The 19,852-nt window shown below is 22.4% G+C and overlaps 5 protein-coding genes across 5 annotated transcripts; 2 read left to right on the top strand and 3 right to left on the bottom strand.

Annotated features, from left to right (window-relative positions):
• Nucleotides 1-549: 549 nt before the first annotated feature.
• PY17X_1429300 (protein phosphatase PPM5, putative) lies at nt 550-3,153 on the bottom strand (the record flags this gene model as incomplete). The annotated part of the gene is made up of 4 exons (XM_022957541.1): nt 550-684; nt 798-972; nt 1,197-2,400; nt 3,117-3,153. 4 exons carry the CDS (start codon nt 3,151-3,153, stop codon nt 550-552), a joined length of 1,551 nt encoding a protein of 516 aa, XP_022812915.1.
• A 3,459-nt stretch (nt 3,154-6,612) lies between these two features.
• PY17X_1429200 (aquaporin, putative) lies at nt 6,613-8,457 on the top strand (the record flags this gene model as incomplete). Its single annotated transcript, XM_022957540.1, has 1 exon — nt 6,613-8,457. One exon carries the CDS (start codon nt 6,613-6,615, stop codon nt 8,455-8,457), a length of 1,845 nt encoding a protein of 614 aa, XP_022812914.1.
• A 340-nt stretch (nt 8,458-8,797) lies between these two features.
• Nucleotides 8,798-11,031, bottom strand: PY17X_1429100 (protein phosphatase PPM7, putative; the record flags this gene model as incomplete). The annotated part of the gene is made up of 9 exons (XM_022957539.1): nt 8,798-8,845; nt 9,084-9,185; nt 9,294-9,444; nt 9,566-9,698; nt 9,825-9,932; nt 10,082-10,145; nt 10,360-10,507; nt 10,735-10,861; nt 10,995-11,031. The coding sequence occupies 9 exons, from the start codon at nt 11,029-11,031 to the stop codon at nt 8,798-8,800; spliced, it is 918 nt and encodes a 305-aa protein (XP_022812913.1).
• A 3,840-nt stretch (nt 11,032-14,871) lies between these two features.
• Nucleotides 14,872-17,598, top strand: PY17X_1429000 (uncharacterized protein; the record flags this gene model as incomplete). Its single annotated transcript, XM_725001.2, has 1 exon — nt 14,872-17,598. One exon carries the CDS (start codon nt 14,872-14,874, stop codon nt 17,596-17,598), a length of 2,727 nt encoding a protein of 908 aa, XP_730094.2.
• Nucleotides 17,599-18,719: 1,121 nt separating this feature from the next.
• PY17X_1428900 (conserved Plasmodium protein, unknown function) lies at nt 18,720-19,837 on the bottom strand (the record flags this gene model as incomplete). Its single annotated transcript, XM_022957538.1, has 6 exons — nt 18,720-18,774; nt 18,909-19,029; nt 19,185-19,216; nt 19,317-19,368; nt 19,509-19,594; nt 19,755-19,837. 6 exons carry the CDS (start codon nt 19,835-19,837, stop codon nt 18,720-18,722), a joined length of 429 nt encoding a protein of 142 aa, XP_022812912.1.
• Between the last annotated feature and the right edge of the window lie 15 nt (nt 19,838-19,852).

Raw genomic sequence — 19,852 nt, 5'->3', positions numbered from 1 at the left:
ATTAAAAATCATTTTAAAAAAGAGAGCGAATAAAAAGACAACTATTTAAACAATATATATTAAAAAATATAGGAAATGTTGTCGTATAAAAAATATAATTCATACTTTTTCTTAGAACAAAAAAATTAAGGAACATATATAAAAAAATAAAAAATTATATATAATCGGAGGTTATAACGCCATGTAGACGCTTATACTAAATAAATAGCGAGTAAAAAAATAATAATATAATAGATATAATAATTATGATAAAAAAATGGATAATTGTACATATGTTAAAAGACATATTATCATTAAATTATATTATTGTTTCTTATAAAATGAAAAATACGAAATTTGAATTATCACTTCCCATCTTCGGTACTGATCATCAGGATATATAAAAGCATTTAATAAATATATTAAAAATGTAAATATATGCACATATATGTATACCTTTTTTAGGATTAAAAAATGTTGTAAGAAACTGCTATTTTTGGATATAATAAATACATAGATAACTTATAAGAAAATACAAATGATATAATAAATATATTTTTTTTTATTTTCTCAGATTTCATTGTTATTTTTTAATTTATCTGATAAATATATGGCTTGTACTGTTATATCATCGACAATATTTTCCTCTTCACTTAACCAACGATCCCAAGATTCTTTCGCTAGGTTCTCCGCAGCATCTTGAACCTTTCATAAGAAAAAAAAAACATTTTAAAAGCATATGTAAACAATTAAAGAAAACTGTATACAAATTAAAAGTTTTAAGAATGAAAAAGATTTTTTTTTTTCATTTCAATTACTTTATCATAGCCATATTCATAAATCATATTAACGGCTTCCTCTGACGATATAAACTCCCATACTCCATCACTACAAATCAAAACAAGAATATCTTCATCGTCATCTATATTAACTTCCATAAAATCTGGTTCCGAGATTATTCCTATCTGATGTCCTAACGTGTCTCCAATAGCCCTAATATTTAGGGGAAATGAAATAATAAATGACAATGCGTATAAAATTTCATTTGAACATACGAAACCATAAATAAAATTTAGCACACAACACAGATATGCAATATTCTGTGATAAGAAGTAGTAAGACAAGCTCACACACATGTGTATACATTATATACATGTAAAGACATGAATAGTAATACATAGATTTAGAAAGTGAATTATCTTCGTGTGTATTATTACCGTGACATTGCCAATCCTGGGTAAAATTTATTTTTCAAAAAAACACGATAAGGTATGTCTCCTTCTAATTTCAAAACTTGACCCCCTGATTTTATGATTCTTTTTTTTTCACCTTCCGAATTAGGCTTATGGTCTTTAGTTAGCTCTACAGCATCTATTTTGTTTGAAGATCCCTTTTTCTTTTTTCCTAAAACAGCTCTCGAATCTCCGACATATGCTACATATAATTTTTTTTCTTTAAACAAATGAACTATGATTGTTGCTGTTGTACCACTCATTGTACTATCAAAAAATGGTTTATTATTTTTTTTTTTCTTATTTAATTTTTTTTTTTCATTTACATATTCATTTGAATCATCACTTTCACTATTTTGGTCAATATTATCATCATAAAAATCATTATCTTTATCACTGTTGATATTATCATCATAATTGTCACTATATACGTTGTCACCGCTTTTAAAATTATCATAACTTTCTAAATATGAATGATTATCGTTATCTGACTCACTTGGAATATTCTTAGTATTAGAATCCAATTGAATGTTGGTAGTTTCATTAACTTTATTTTTACCAATATTACTAGAACTTTTCATACCACCATTTACAATTGATTCTAGATAAAGATTTGTTCCTCTTTCAATATTTTCATGAATAGTTAAAAAGGCATTGGTAAAAACTTTCTTAGGATTTGTTAAAAGTTGCTCATCTCTTATAATCATGTATGGTAATTCCTTTTGTACATAATTTGAAACATCATGACCATATGGACCATGTCCATCAAAAATGGCATATAAAGCTAAATTTTCCATTGTTATAATAATAAAATCATCTTGATTGGGGCTTTCAGGTTTTAATCCTTTTCTACAAACATATCCAATACCATTTTCATGTAATTTATCAACAGATCCTTTAATTTTTACGCATTTTTTTTCAAAGTCTTCTTGAAAATGCGACGCTTGCACCCCTGCAATAGATGATCGTTTTTTTATTTTGCTTTTTTTCACATCAATTTTTTTTTCTTCTTCATCTTCTTGATTTTCTTTTTTATTACTAAAACTTATGCTACTTTTTGATCCTTCTTTAAATTTGTGCTCATTTTCCTTAAGTTCTTTAATACTTCTTTTTATTTCATCAGTATCATTTGGTAATTCGCTTTTAGTACTGATAGACAATCTTCTTCTTGTATTTTTTCGATCTCTAACTGTGTAAGAAAAAAAAAAATAATAAATAAATTTTTTTTTTTAAATAAATATAAACAAGGTAATGTTAGTAATAAAAATGATTGTTTATAGAAATGTATATAGACAATTAGCCGAAGCTCATAAAATCGAAATGCTAAATAAAACATCAAAAAGGGAAACAATAAATTAATTTAGAGCTATAATTCTAATAAACGAAAATATATTTAAAAAAAATTGAGGTAGTCATTTGTATTATATATGTATGTAGCTGCCTCTTTATGAGATGACTATTTCTACACACATATAAATCGCTTTCTCATTTGTTTTTTTTTTTTTTAAAATGTTAAAAAAAGGGTAAATGCTATTGAACTAATGAAATGTGGTTCATATATTTTGTCATATATGTTTAAGTACTCTGTATTCATGCACATTTGCACACATATCCAAATTGTTTATTATATATGCATTTATATAAGGATGTATATATATCATTACACAAAAATATATTATTATAATAATGATGAAATATATATTTTATTGTTTATCATTACGAATAGGGCAATTCTATGATAAATTATGGCATCATTTTTAACTACACAATTAAAATTAAATGCACATATACAGACTTGTTAATATGTAAACTTATATATACACACACATATGGATATATACGTATATTATAGAAACTGTGAATATGCAAGTGTACGTTTTAAAAGGTGTATTATGTTTATATTACCATATTGTTTTTTAAATAACGAGGTGCATGTACCCATGTCTTTAATGAGAATAATCAAGAAAAATAAACATTGTAATAATAGATATTCCATATGTGTATGTTCCTTAATTAACAATAATAAAAAAATTATATACAAGAAACATTCATTTATAAACAATATATATAATACATGAAACAATGCAATACAAATATTAGTTAAACCTACAAGGTTTACAATTGGATCATTTAAATAAGAAATAGTATAAATTATAAAAATATATTAAATTAAAAAAAAGTAAATTATTGGAAATAAAAGAAGATAAATGTAATAGAAATAGAAATAAAATAATAATAATAATAGAAATAAAATAAAATAATAGTAGAAAAAATAGAAATAAAAACTAGAAGCGAAAGTTGGAATAAAAAACAAAAATATACCTAAAACAATTAAAAAAATAAATATTATTAATACGCGTGAAATATTGCAACCTTATAATTAAATAGCAAGTTAAAATAAAATATAAGGGTATATGAAATATGAAGTAAAATAAAAGAAAATATAATAAAAAATAATAATTTATCAATATTACTAAAGTTATTATGTTAAAATGAGAGCAAAAAAAATATATAATAAAATAACAAAAAATGGATAATATTAATGTATTATGAAGTGTTTATACAGTATGTGTATATATATGCTTATAGTCAAAATAAATCAAATCATGGGCTTAGTATATTTGTGTGTAAAATGTACATATGACTACAATAAATGGTAATTTTGTACACTAATAAAATTAGAATATTGTATCACTTAAAATTAAAAATTACATTTATTAATTTAAACATATTTAAGAAAACTAACAAAATCCAAAAATTCAGTGTAAAATAAATAATTATCAATGTTCCGTTGTATGTGCTAATGTATATGAAGATATAGAAATTAAGTATATACATATGTATCATCATGCATTAATATGTATATATACATTTTTGTATATGAGTATATTTATATACCTATATTTAAATATGTCCTTTTTTTATCATGTTTATTATTTAATGACTTATCTATAGGCTTATCATCTGGTTTATATTTAATGTTGTTTTTTATCATATTTTGTACTAAAAATTTTAATTTATAAAATTGTAAAAATGATAAATTAATATTATTCCGTTTTCTAGGATATATAAAAATAATCTAATGATATCTTTGAATAGAAAATTACTGATTATTCTAAAAGTATCATTAAAATATTACATATATGCATACATATATTCTTATACGTATAAATATAAAACGGAATATGTACTTAAATATGCATTCACAAATAATAATAGTGATAAGATTATTTAATTAACATAAAGGTTATTAAAACTATGATTTCAAAAAATAAAATTTGGAAATACATATAATACAGACTCGAAAATAATGTTAATAATTACATAACCTTCGGTCTAATCTTAAAATATATTTGTGTCAGCTCTCTTTCCTTTTTTTTCCGCTCTCTCTATATTGTATGTGTGTAATAATCAATTTGTATGCATAATATATTCAATCTATATATATATTCTTTTACTACACCATGAAAAGTAATAAATATGTGCATATATATACATTTAAATAGATAATCTATTAACCACAGGATGAATGTTGATTATGCATTAATGGATAATTTGACCATTATTCAAATGGTAAAAAAAATAATATATGTTTTTGTGTATAAGTTATAAAATTTTTAACTTTCATAAGTACTTATATTTATAATATGCAGAAATGTGTATATATTTAGATATGCTAGTACAAGTTTATTTTTTATTTCCTATTAATAATATATATTTATTATTTACATATATTTGCTTATCTTTGTTAATGCAATAAATATATTAATAAATAGATATGCTTATGTATCCCTCTTTATTTTGGTATATGTTTTGTATGTAGTAAAAATAGTCTCAATTTCATGCAAGTTTTTTATTGCATAAAATATTAAAATTTAACAAGTAAGTAACGAAGGAATATGCATATTTTACGTACATACATATATACATTTGTGTGCATATATTGTGTGTGATAGAATAATAAAATACGAAATTTGGACATCAAAAATGTATAATACCTAAAAAAATTAATACTGTTTTAAATAGTATTAATATAATGATGCATGCGATTTTTAATTTCCAAAAAACTAAGTTTTAAATAGTATATATCGTTAAGTATAAAGAGATAGCTATTTATATGCTTTTTGAACTTTCCTTTGAAATTTATAGCATCACCTAATATTTTTAATTAATAAATGGGTTATTAGCTTTTACGTTAATTCTATTGTCATTATTTTTTTTTTTAATTATTAATTTTATAATGGTATGTGTATTATAAAAATAACTATAGTGAGTAATGTTTTCAATTCTACATATATATTAAGACCATCACATAATTATTGAGTTTGTCTTTTCTTATATTAGCACACTTTGAAGGCTGAAACGATTGAATATTAATTTGTAAAATCAGCAGAAAAATGAAAATATAAAAAGAAATGTCTATGCTTATTCATCAGTATTGTGTATGTATATATATATAATTGCGCATTCTCTCATGAAATAAAATTTATAGAACTTAATAAAAGCCATCAATTTTCAATATATCATTTAAAATGGCATAGACATACATATATATAACTTTTATTTTTTAAAACAAATTACCTACATGAGAATATTTATCAAAAAAAAAAAATTATACTTTATGATGCTATCCGAATTTGTAAAAAACATGGCGTAACCCTCCATAAAAATATCCTTATTAAATGCGAAAATAAAAATAACTAAATACATTGTTGTACATACATATAATGGTATGGGGAAATTATGCATTTAAACAAATTGCACATCTAATTTTCTATATTTTATATTTTTTTTGTGTTCTTAAATATGCTAAAAATTATTAAATATGGAATAACACATATTTATACCAATTGATTGTTCTCCTTTTTATTTTATAAAAACAAATTATTAATATTACTATTATGATTATCGCTTTCAACAATTAATAGTAATATTATTGTTAATATTATGATCATTAATAATTTTTTTTATTATTTTTATTTTATGATTATTTTCATCAATTTAGATTCATGTTATGTATAAAGGTTAATTCTTTATGCGATGATTATATGTGCATAAGGATACATACAAACAGAAAAACAGAATATAATATATATAATAGGGTAACATAAATATTTTTATGTTAAGTTTTTAATATTTTTCTATTTATCTAAAAATATAGCGAATGCATTATTTTAATATGTTGAAGAGAATAAATGTTATATTTTAGCTATATATTGCAATATGGGGAATATATATATTTAAATCATTCCATGCTTTATTAACTCATTTTTTAACAGTATAGTAATATTATTATTACTATTTATTGTTATTTTATTATATTTAAAATGTTTTAAATATAATAAAGCATTCTGGTTTTGTTTATTTTAATATTTTTTTTATTTTATACCTTTTTTGAACAATGAAAACGAAAGGCGGACTATTGTTATACATAAATTATGCAAAATACGCGATAAAGGCAAGTGTTAAGATTATTAAAAGTCATATAAAAGACATACGAGAAGAAATAAATGTAAAATCATTTAGCAAATACAAATATAATTTTCTTTTTGAATTCATTGGTTCATTTATTTTTGTTTTTTTAATATCTGTTTATATGTTAAACTCTAATCAAAATGAAGAATATATAATTAAACACATTAATCAAATTAACCCTTACAAAAAAAATGATATATTTATAAATGAACTCAATCTACACAATAATGATATCAATGGGTCTGAAGATATCAGAAATATTAGTGACATCAAAAATATAAATTCCATAAATGATATGAAATTGCATGAGGCAAGCACATTGTTGAATCAAGGAAATAAACAATTAAAAGAACAAAATGATACAAGTTTTGAAAAAAATAAAATTAGCAATACCCCAAAAATAGAGAATAGTATAGGTGAGGAAAAAGAAAAAACAATCCCAAATACCAATGAAGATAGTACAACTATTGTTAATGATAATAAAAGGGAAGAGGATGAAGTTACAAATATTGGCGAAAAAAATGTAAACACGAAAAATATTGATGATACAACGATAAATGATGATTTAATAGAAAAAAATGAGAAAATAAATGAAACCACAGATATACATTCTCTCCCTAAAGATTCTAATAAAGAAAAACTCACGAAAGACGTTGACGAAGTAATATTTAAAGATAAAGTAAACGAATATAGCAAAATAAAATTAGATGATATTAATAATATGGATTTAAAAAAATTTGATGACATAAAGATATTAAAAGATAGTAACAACAAAAATAATAGTAACCATGCAATATATTCCTTTTTTGGATGCTTAATATATGTATTATTTATTATACTTGGAGCGCATATAAATCCTGCATACACATATGCCTTATGGCTAATTGAACCACAAAAATATGGATTTGTAATTACAACATTATATGCTACTTTTCAATATATCGGCGGAATATTAGCTAGTATTTTATGTGCCCATATATATGGAAGTATATTCATTTATTCTTTATTACCAAGAAAACATATTATGAAAACTTTTTTATGTGAGTTTGTATCAACATTTTTATTAACAATATTATTACTAAGCTTTTATAATTATAAAAAATTATTTAAGGAAGAAAATCAAAATGAAGAAGAGTTTGCTTTTAATAAAGATAAAATAAAAAATATGTCATCATTATATTCATCACACTCCTTTGAAGATATTTACGAATATGATATATTTAATACATATAGCACCAGAAGCACTAGTAACAATAAATATAAAAAGTTATTTATTTATTTTGATAATAAATATATAAAATATATAATAAATCATATATTTTACTTATTATTTATTTTCTTTTCGCTATTATTTTTTGTTTTTGTTACAAATACCACATTAAACCCAATGTTTTCTACTTCTACTTTATGCACATATTTATATTTTAAATATGTCCAATCTAGTAATTCCTTTAGTTTCTTCTCGATATTCTTCTCGTTTTTAAGTTTTGGGAAAATAATACAAGTGATAATTTTCTATATCAAGTCTTTGCCTCTATGGATTGGACCATATGCTGGATCAGCTTGTGCGACATTTTTTATGAAGCTCTTTAAAGATAACAATGAAGAAATCGTTAATGTAATTGATACTAATGTATATAACTATAATGGAACAAAGGAAAAAATGCCTTTGATAAATACAAATAATACGAACCAAAATGCATATCTTGAAGAATACAACGATCATATTTGTTATAATTCAAATAATTATTTAAACTATAAAATTTTTTAATTGTCGAATTCTTTTAAAGCGAATGGTCATATTTTACTTTTCTTCTTCCTATAATGGCACCTTTTTCTTGTCATTCCATTTTGATTAATTTTGATTTTCTATATCTGCACACATATGTGGTTTGTATATAATATTTTTTTATCGCTTTTCCGTGTAATAATTACACGAAATATTCGAATAATATATTAATGTGCATTTATATGCTCATGTTTTAATTCCAATATGTTGTTGTTATTATGTTTCATTAACCTTTTTTTTGTGTTGTTTTTCATGTTACTTCAATAATTAAAATTTGTTGAATATATAATATACATTAATAGCGTAAGCTATTTATAATTAACTATTTTAATGTATGCAAAAATTTTATTAAAATAACAGTAACATTATCCTAAAGTGGGAAAAAATAAAAAGTAAAAATAAATTTAATTATATGCTCACTTTGAATTACAAATATGTGATCTATATCTTTGGGTGTATGTTAAGGAAAATAGTGAGCATTGTTTAATTTTCGTGCTCCATTAGCATACTATTTATTAAGTGAATAATCACTCAGTGATAATAGTAGGAATATATATAAATGCAATAAAAAAACATCAAATACGCACACTGTATTCACCATTTTATACCTGTGATTTTTTGTCTATAATAGCATGCTCAACCATATTTTTACATATGATTTTTGCATCGAAAACTGCTTTCTTCTTTTCCACATTTACTAGTCTCTCTTCCTATAGGGGAAAAAATTATAAAATAACATATAAGCGTGGAACAAGGAATTATAAATATTAGTAATAATATTATCATTGTCGTGGATCTATTATTTTCTTGAGTTTTACCTTTTTTGACAAAGCCACAATTTCATTTGTTACATGGTTAATGTCAACGAAACTGAAAAAACCGTCTGTACCTAAAAGTATAAAATTATCATCCGAGGTTATTTTAAACTTTTTAAATGTTCCTGTGCATAATAATCCATATTTCTTCAACCTACAATTAGCATTTCATATAAGGTAAAAATACATAATAATAAATAAGTATAATAAAATTGTTAGTAAAAAATAACATGTTAAATTATATTATATTTTGGATAATTCAATTTTTAACTAACGGAAAATCACCAAAAGCTCGTGTTACATCGATTATATCATTTATTCTTCCGTTCTCTATCGTTCCACCGTGCTTTATTATTCTTTCTTTTTCTGATAAAACCCATGGTTTGTGAATATCCACAAGATCTATAGCTATATTAAAAGAAAAAGGGTATATAATACAAAATGAAGTTATGTATATTTTAATCATAATTTCTCATATTGTTATATAACAATTATACTATATAATTCGTTTAATTATTTTACATCGCTTCATACCTCTATGTGCATTATTTAAGTATCTGCATAAATATGCAAAGGAATCCCCTATATTAGTTATATATGCAAAATCGTCCTTTATAAGAATAATAACGCATGTTGCTCCATCTAAAATGTGTGGTGTATAAAAAATAAATATTATAAATATATTTGTTATGTGACTATTTAATTTTAAGAATTAAATAAATTTAATGTAAACAGTAATTTATAATTTTTTTAAGTAAAAACGTGTGTGTATTTTAATTTAGCATTTTAACCTTTACACCCTGGATATTCTAAAGATAAATTTTCATCAATTTTTTTACAGGCACTATTAACACCCTAAAGAATCACATTGTCATAAGAAAAATGTTGTACATGTGTATTTTCTACAATAGGCATATATGACTGATATAACAAACATTCGTTCATATTATCGAGCAAAATAAAATATGATCAAATATATTGTTTTTATTTTTTTGTCTTTTTAATGTTCTTATATTAGCATAAAAAATAAAACTTATATAGATCAAAAAATATATATTGGAATATTTACAATTCTTATAAAGTGATCAGGTATTGGAAGTGTATCATCATATGTTTCTTGAATTTTTGTAAAACTATTTGACAATTCTTGTGCTAAATTTTTTTTTAAAAAATTTGCAGTATTTTTCCCGTTATGCCCATCAATAAGACAAAAACAACTGAAATCAAGTATAATAAAAAAATATAAAATTAAATAAATATAAAACTGGAGGATTATACAAAGCAAGCAAGATGAGTAATATTAACAAAAGCAAAATAATATCAATAAATCATTATTAGTCAAAAAAAAAAAAAATATATCCCATAAAATTCAGAGTCGCAATTATTAGGGGTAAAAACATATTATGTTACATGGGCATAAATATATAATTTGTGGATGTATTACGAAAAATTAAAATTAGGGTGTAAGCTTTTGTTATAGACATTCAAATTTTCACAAATGAAAAACTCATCTTCAAAAGTTTTTTTTATTCCCTTTTCTCCATAACCATCACTTACGATAGTATAATTCTCTGAAAATAATATATAAATAGCCATAAATAATATATATATATACGCATCAAATTTATGCAACGTGAAATAATAAAAATTAAAGATGTTTCACCCTATTAATTCTGTATAATAATTGTAAATTTTTTCTATTACTCATAGATATCACATGTGCCCCATTAACTACTGGCATTTTAATAACACAAAAAAACAAAACAAAATTATAATTTTATATCACTAAAAAAATATAATTTGATTAAACTACAAATTGTTAATGGTTATAGTTTTTGTCGAAATACTGATATATTATAAAATCATCTTACGCCCATATTGTATGTATTATCACATTTAGAATTGCACTTTAAATCATTTACCCACACTATATATAATTGATTTATGTTTTATATTATTTATCAGTATTTTTTAACTAATAAATAAATTATCTCGTAAAAATGAAAAGATAAAGGCACGTAAACTCGCCATTATTATGATATTTTTTGTTTTCTTTTTTATATAATATTATATAAAACAATTTACATATATTTGTAGGGGAAAATGTACTTTTGAATTTTACAATAGATTTAAATTGTGGTTTTTAAAACTTATTGTAACTTTTTGTTCGTTTTTTTATTAAAACCAAAAGTATAAAAATAAAAATCATATAACGTGTGGAAGGACATCAACACTTGTATATTGAACTTGATATATATACCCATAAATGCATATATTGGTAGCTTTTATAAGATTATCTTTCAAATTATTATAAGTCTATTTAATATACACCAATAAGATGTATCAACATTTTGTAAAAGAAAAAAGGAATAACTCCTAAAGAAAGTATCTTTAGAATGGCTAAAATATATATTTACGCATTATATGCATATAAAATTACGAATGAAAAATACCAAACATGGATAATAACAAATAGCTTCTTAAAAAGCTAAGTATATATGAAAATCCATACATTATAACATATATCATGAAAAAAATGCTATATTGACTAAAGAAAGTGAATATATATATTATTAATAATATATCCCCAGTTTATATTATGGTGTGTTCGCATATTAAGGTTTTTACATAGAAATTTAAGGTTCTAGTCATTATACACCCCCATAAATAAATATATATGTATAATGATAAGTTTTGATATTCTTATTTATGTTAATTAGTCTAAATACCATTTATATTCTAATTTATACAATCCTCTATATAAAAGAGTTATGTTATTTGCGAATAAACATAATCATGTCATGTTAGTATTCCTTTTTCTTTTTTTAAATGCATACATGAGAAATATATGGATACTTATTTATATAAGATTCAAAATTAATATATATTTAATGCCTTTAAGATGTTTATTAATTTTTTCCCCATAATTTACAAATATGCATAATATAAATATATGCCTTAGCATTTTATTTTGTATTAGAACGTGTACCAAAAATCATCCTAAATGTTTAAAGTTAAAAGAAATTGTAAATACATATAATTATTTATGTATTTAAAAACAAGGCCATATATTTTTTTTATTATACTTGTTCTTTTTTACTACATTTGTAATCATATTTATATAATATCCTTAAGGGATATTTCTGCATGATTATTGTCAAAATAATTAAAAAAATGCATGTTAAATTACATATATGATATAATGCTTATTAATATTATCATAAAATTGTTTCTTAGTATATATATAATGAAATATTTAATCTACAAAAGACACAAAATGTTAGCCCATGGGTTAAACAAACATGTAATTAACATCAATTATTTTATAAATAGTATGAATACATATATATATTATTGCATTGAATTTTTAAATGTTTTACATAATTGTGTGTATATAATAGATTTTTATAACGCCCATAATATTTTTAAATGTACTATTTTCGTGGTGACTCGTTTATAAATACTTTCTTTAATTTCATTTACTAGCATAAATATCCCTTTTTTTCATATTACCAGTTAATTTTATAAATAATTATTTTAGTTTTTTTATAAATATTTTTTTTAATTCGTATTTTGCTTAAAGAAATCGAAAAAAATATTATTTAATACTGAAAAATTATACACTACGGCGTTATAGTTTTATTACATCGTTATATAATTATGTATATATAATAATTATATTATATACATATATATATTTATTTTTTTCATTCATAGCATAAAAACCATAAAGTTTTTCTATTTTTATAGATATATTTATTTATAGTTTTTTTTTATGTATATGTATGTACCACAAATAATTCTGAACCCTTAAAAAATACATTGTGCGTACAAGGTCATTCCCCTACAGTGCTTATTTTATTGCTTTTATTTGCTTTTTATTTATAATATGTTCTACAATGTATTGAAAGTATTATGTAGTATGAATAAAAAATAACGCATTTTTTATTATTTCGTGTTACCCAACAATCCAACAATAATATAATATATATGTAAAATGCTTAATTATTTAATGTATGGATATATACCCCAAATTTATGTACTATGCTTATAATATTTACATATAATAATGTATATGGATACGCCTTTTCTTAAAAAATATTATACTGCGAATTTTATTATATAATTTATTTAAAACGTATATTCTACAAAATATGTTTACATTTATTTTTATATCAATATATAAGTAAAAATATATTTTTTAATTTTTAAGAAAAATGTAAGATATAGTTGCAATTTTTTTATAATCATTATATAATTTTTTATTATATATATTCTTCAATTTGCTTGAAATATTTTTCATTATATTTCTTTATTATATATTATATATTATATATTTCATATATAATCCATTATATTATATATTTGGTATTTTTCTATATTTCACTCTTCGTATTTAATACGAATATTTTTGGAAATTAATTTCATAATTAATATTTTATGCAAAAAATAACAAAGGTATATAAATATATTAATTAAATAAATAAGCAAATAATTTTATTTATATAGCTTGTATTATGTACTTATGACAATATACACAAATTATCATTAAGGATGGGTATAATAATGGTACCTCACTTATTAGATATCATTAAATAAAAACAAATTAATCGTAAACAAATTCTACATTAACATGTTACTAATAATATTTATATAAATGTTGACATTTTTATAAGAGTTTTAACAAACTTATCCTTTTTTGCGCGTGCCCCCCATACCCATTTGCAAAAGCAGTTGTTTATTTAATTATATATTCTACATATATGCTCGAAAATATTATCCCTTATATTAAATATTAATGTTTGTATAAAATAAATCTGAATATCCAAACAAAAATATATAAACACAACAAAATTGTTAACAAAATTTACCTATAAAAGGAAGAATATATATATAATACTCCCAAGAAAGGTATTATAAATACAACAAAAGGCATTTTATGTGTGTAACAACAATTAAACAAAAATAACTAAATTAATATTTAAATAAAATTTATTTAAAAAATAAATAATTATATATATATTTAGGTAGAACCAATCAGAAAAACACACACAATTTAAAATATACAAACATAATAAATCACACATTAGTGTAAAAACAAAGGACAGAAACAGAGTATATAAAATAATTTACATTATAAAAAACTATAGCATTAAAATAAGGGAATTGTTATCACATTAATAATAGCAGTAACTTTCAAAAACAGAGACACATATTTGTAAAGAAAGTTACATGTTTATATTTGTATAAATATGTGCACAAATTTAATGATATAGTTTTTTTATAACTTACATTAAAAAAAATAATCATATAATTATTATATCCACAATATTATTTTATTAATATAGTAGAAGTATCTAAATTCAATTAAAACGTTATAAACTGTTTTTTTTCGGGGGGATTCCTGGAGTTTCAATTTATTAATTGCTGTATTTAGAACACATTGAAAAATAACAATAATATAGTAAAAAATACATAAAATTATAATAGTATTGTAATAGAAAATAAGAATATATATATATATATATATATATATAAGCATAAAAGACATATTTTATCAACACGAATATAGTTTAAAAATATGAATTACAATAATAATATAAGTAATGGCACTTTTAGAAAAAGTGAAGACGACAGAAACAATTATGTAAGGAATAATAATTACGAAAATAATACGAACGAAGATCAAGGATTTAGTAAGAAAGAATGCATAGATATAGAAGAAAGTTCAAACACACAGGGATATAACCATATAAGAAATAAAAGAGAAGTAGATAATAATATGATGCCAAATGTTACTAACGTTTCTAATGCTAGGAATGTATATGATGGAAATATGGAGAATGAATGTTATGGAATGAACGATAATAATAATCAGAATAATCGAAACAGAATTAGTGATGGAAGAAACAGAAGTGGTAATAACAATTCTAATGGAAATCAAGAAAATTATAAAAAGAAATTTGGAAATAAAAATTTTAATAATGAAAATGGAAACCAAAAAAATAAAGTTGGTATGCAGAATCAACAGAAGAAATCTGGAGGCCTCAACCATTTTATGGGGAATAACTTAGAAAAAAATAAAATGAGAATTGGATCGATTTCTCATAATACAATGTCAGGAAACAATAGTAATGATATGAATAACGAAGAAGATATATACAAAAATAACGATAATAATAATTCTGGTGCTAACAATAGTGGAAATAACAATTTCAAAGGTGATAAACTAAAATATAAACCACCTATGCTAAGAAATCAAGGGGGAATGAATAGAAATAATTTTAACAGAATGAATTACAATAAGAATTCAGGAAATAACGGCGAAGGAGGTGGAAGAGGACATTTCGGATTTAATAACAGACATTATAATATTCCCAAAACAGCTTGGGCTAATAGAGATAATAGAAGATATTATCCAGAAAAAGAAGATGAGATATATTCAAATGTGAAAATTGAAAAAGGTGTTAACTTTGAATTATATGATACTATACCAGTCGAAATAAAAGGATACAATAGTGATAATATAATACCAATTGAATCATTTACAGATTCTTATTTAAATTTAAATGAATTGTTATTATCTAATATTAAAAAAGTACACTATGACAAAACAACACCTATTCAAAAGTATAGTTTAAGCATAATTATGAATAAACACGATTTAATAGGTGTTGCTCAAACAGGTAGTGGTAAAACTGCTGGATATTTATTACCTATTATTAATCATATGTTATTAAATGATCCTCCTAAACATACATTTTACGAAGATAATAATAAGAATTCTAACTACTATTATAATAGAGTATGTTTACCCATATGTTTAATATTGGCACCTACTAGAGAATTGGCTGTACAAATATTTTATGATTCTAAAAAATTTTGTTTTGAAACAGGAATAAAATCAGTTGTATTATATGGTGGTAGTAATATTAAAACACAATTATCTAATTTAGATAAAGGAGCTGATATTATAGTTGCAACACCAGGGCGATTAAATGACATTTTAGAAAAAGGAAAAATACGGTTATTCCTTACATCATTTTTAGTATTAGATGAAGCTGATAGAATGTTAGATATGGGTTTTTCTCCACAAATTAAAAGTATAGTCAATGATTATGATATGCCAGGAAATGATAATGATTCATATATGGGTGAAAATAAAATGGAATACAAAAAATATACCAATGAAATAGTAAAAAGGCAAACAATTATGTTTAGTGCAACATTCAGAAAAGAAATCCAAGTATTAGCTAAAGATTATCTATGTAATTACACATTTTTACTAGTAGGAAAAGTTGGAAGTACCAATGAATATATTAAACAAAATCTTGTATACAGTGAAGAAGAAAACAAATGTAGTTTTCTACTTAAATTGTTATCAGAAAATAGTAATGGTTTAACAATTATATTCGTCGAAACGAAAAGAAAGGCAGATATTATTGAAAGATTTTTAAATAACCAAAAATTAAATGCCGTTTGTATACATGGAGATAAAAGCCAAGATGAAAGAGAAAGGGCTTTGGAGTTATTCAAAAGAGGAGTTAAAAATATATTAGTAGCAACAGATGTAGCTGCTAGAGGTCTCGATATATCTAATATTAAACATGTAATCAATTTTGACCTTCCAAGCAATATCGATGATTATATACATAGAATTGGTAGAACAGGTAGAGCTGGAAATATAGGTATAGCAACATCATTTGTAAATGATGACAACAAAAATATATTTAAGGATTTGTTAGCCACACTAGAAGAATGTAATCAAGAAATACCACGTTGGTTTTTAAATTTAGTAATGAGATATACAGCTAGCGCTAAGTCAAATAGAAATTATAATAAATATAGATCTATGAGAGGCGGAGGCGGAAAGGGAAATTTCGGTCGATACAACAATAACAATAATGGAGGAGATTTCAACAATGGAAGATACAACAATAGCGGCTATAATAATTTTAATCACAATTTTAATCAAAACCAGAATTTTAATTATAATAATGCTAACATGAGCAATGACAATAACAGCCCATTTAATAATAACAATTCTTATAATCAATATTCAGCATTTAATACTAATAATTCATATAATAATAAAAATCACATTAATGGAAATAATGATGGAGATTTTTCAAATAATCGAATATACCCAAATAATAACAATAACAATGCATTTAATAATTATTCTGGTAATGCAAACCCATTTAACAATCAAAAATTTAACAATTATAACAAAAGATTTGATGATCAAAAATTTCAAAGAGGAAATTTTCCAATTGCCGACGATAATAACAACAATGACGGATGGTAATTACACGAAGTAAAAAAACATATATATATAGAGAAAAAATTTGAAACAAAATTTTGATCCACTTTTGAATGATCTTTGTCTTTAGTAGAATTATAAATATCTTTCTGAATTCGAAATCATTCAAAATGGTTAATTTATATACACCATTAAATAGCTTTTTATATTGTATATTTTTTCCTTATATTTTTGAGTGGATATAATCCCAAGTATATAACAAATGAACATTAGTACATTTGTAAATTGAGAATAGTTAAAAAATATACCAAATAAAAGATATAGAAATAATAAATTACAGAAACTAAATGAGATACATAAATTCAATATTACAAAAGAATACATATTAAAAACCCATATAAAAATTTTAAGGGAAAAATTTACTATAAAAGCAAAGAGTAATGGAAGTAAATTCGAATTTTCATATATATATTTATATTATTTTTTTTTTCAAAAATAATCATTGTATATATATTATAATTTTTATGTATTAATATTTATGTATTTATGCGTGTTATATATATGTGTACATATTATGTACTATATATTTTGAGGATGTCTTCATTTTTTATAAAGGCGTTATATATATATACATATAAAACACATGTGTGTAGATTAGCCACATGTATATATTAAAAAAAATATACAACAATGTGGTGGTACATATGTGTATAAATTAAATGAATGTTTTTAAATTATATATGCTCATTTTAGCCAAGGCTTTTTGTACAAAAAAAATTATATTTATGTATATATATATATTATATAGTCGAAAATAATAGCAATAAACCTCGGTATATTATATCACGTTCTATACATATTTTATGTATTATGTGTTTTATACATTTTACTTATTTTGTATGCTTTACGCATTTAAATTTTTTTTATATATGCATATATAAAAATATGTTAAAATTTTTATTATTTAATTACGTGTAAAATTAAATGTGTATATTTAAAAAACAATAAATTGTATAATTAAATTTATATATTAATTAATAAAAAATAAACAAAACGAAAAAAAGTGGCGTAGATGATATTATCGCTTTTATCTACCGAAAAATTATGTGTTCAACTATACAAAAAAGAAATGTTCTACTCATTAAATGTAATTCTTGAGAACATTTTTAAAATTTTTTATTCCTTAAAAGTATGTAGTCATCTTCGTCTTGCTCTTTATACCTATCAGGACAAAATAAGTAGAATAATGAAATAATAAGATAAACCAAAAAGTGATAATACATAAAGGTCGTTATATATGTAGAAAATAGAAGAATATATAGTTTCATATCTTTATGTGCTTTTAATATTTTAACATGTCTTTAATAATGTGCCCAATCCCTGTATTATGCGTATCTTTTTCTGCCAAGATTATTAGTTTACTAATATTATTTCGGCTTATATATAAATTATGTAAGTACAAGTAGAAACAAGAAGCTGCATAAAAAAAATTTATGTATGTGTATTCACCTCCTTAAGTTTATAAATATTATAAGAATATCTAAGTCAAAGCAAACAATTTATATATAATGCATCAACGCTTCAAAAATGTGTATATTATATGCACATTTTTATTTAAAAATTTCATTTACATAATAATCCACAAACATGGGGTATCGTTTTCCTATAAAGTGTAGAAAATGAGAAAATATAACTTATTTAAAAATAATAATAATAATATAAAGCTACTTTTTAAAATCTTAAGCATATATATTGGTAATAACCTATAAATAAAAAGTTTTAATCTCCTGAGCCTGTAAAAAGCAGATTGGATACCTTAAAAAAATAATAATACACACGTGTATAATACAGATATACAAATATGTTTATATGAATAACATGCATATACCCATATAAATTATGAATAATTTGGATATTGTTACACAAATTAGTAGTATGTCTTTTTGTATGCTTACTTAAAGCTGCTACAATTGAAATTGAATGAGATAGATACTTATTTTCGTTAAGTATTTTTAGCTCTTCGTTATTTAGTTTGTCTTTGCTGCAATAACAGATAAATTAATTTCTTATGTGGATACATGAATACAATTTTTAACATTAAAATAATATAAAAACAAATAAATTTTGGCTAACACATGCACTGTAATTTTTGTTATGTACATAAATCATTTTTAATGGTTATCTTATAATTTGATGTTTACTTATTTTTTACAAAAGTATTTATATTGTGTATAGTCTTAAAATTGCAGCATGATTTGTATAGATCATACAATATGTTATCCATCTTGTTTCTGATATT

The sequence above is a fragment of the Plasmodium yoelii genome (assembly GCF_900002385.2).
Source record: "Plasmodium yoelii strain 17X genome assembly, chromosome: 14".
NCBI classification, from domain to species: domain Eukaryota; phylum Apicomplexa; class Aconoidasida; order Haemosporida; family Plasmodiidae; genus Plasmodium; species Plasmodium yoelii.
This window is presented reverse-complemented; position numbering and strand designations above follow the sequence as displayed.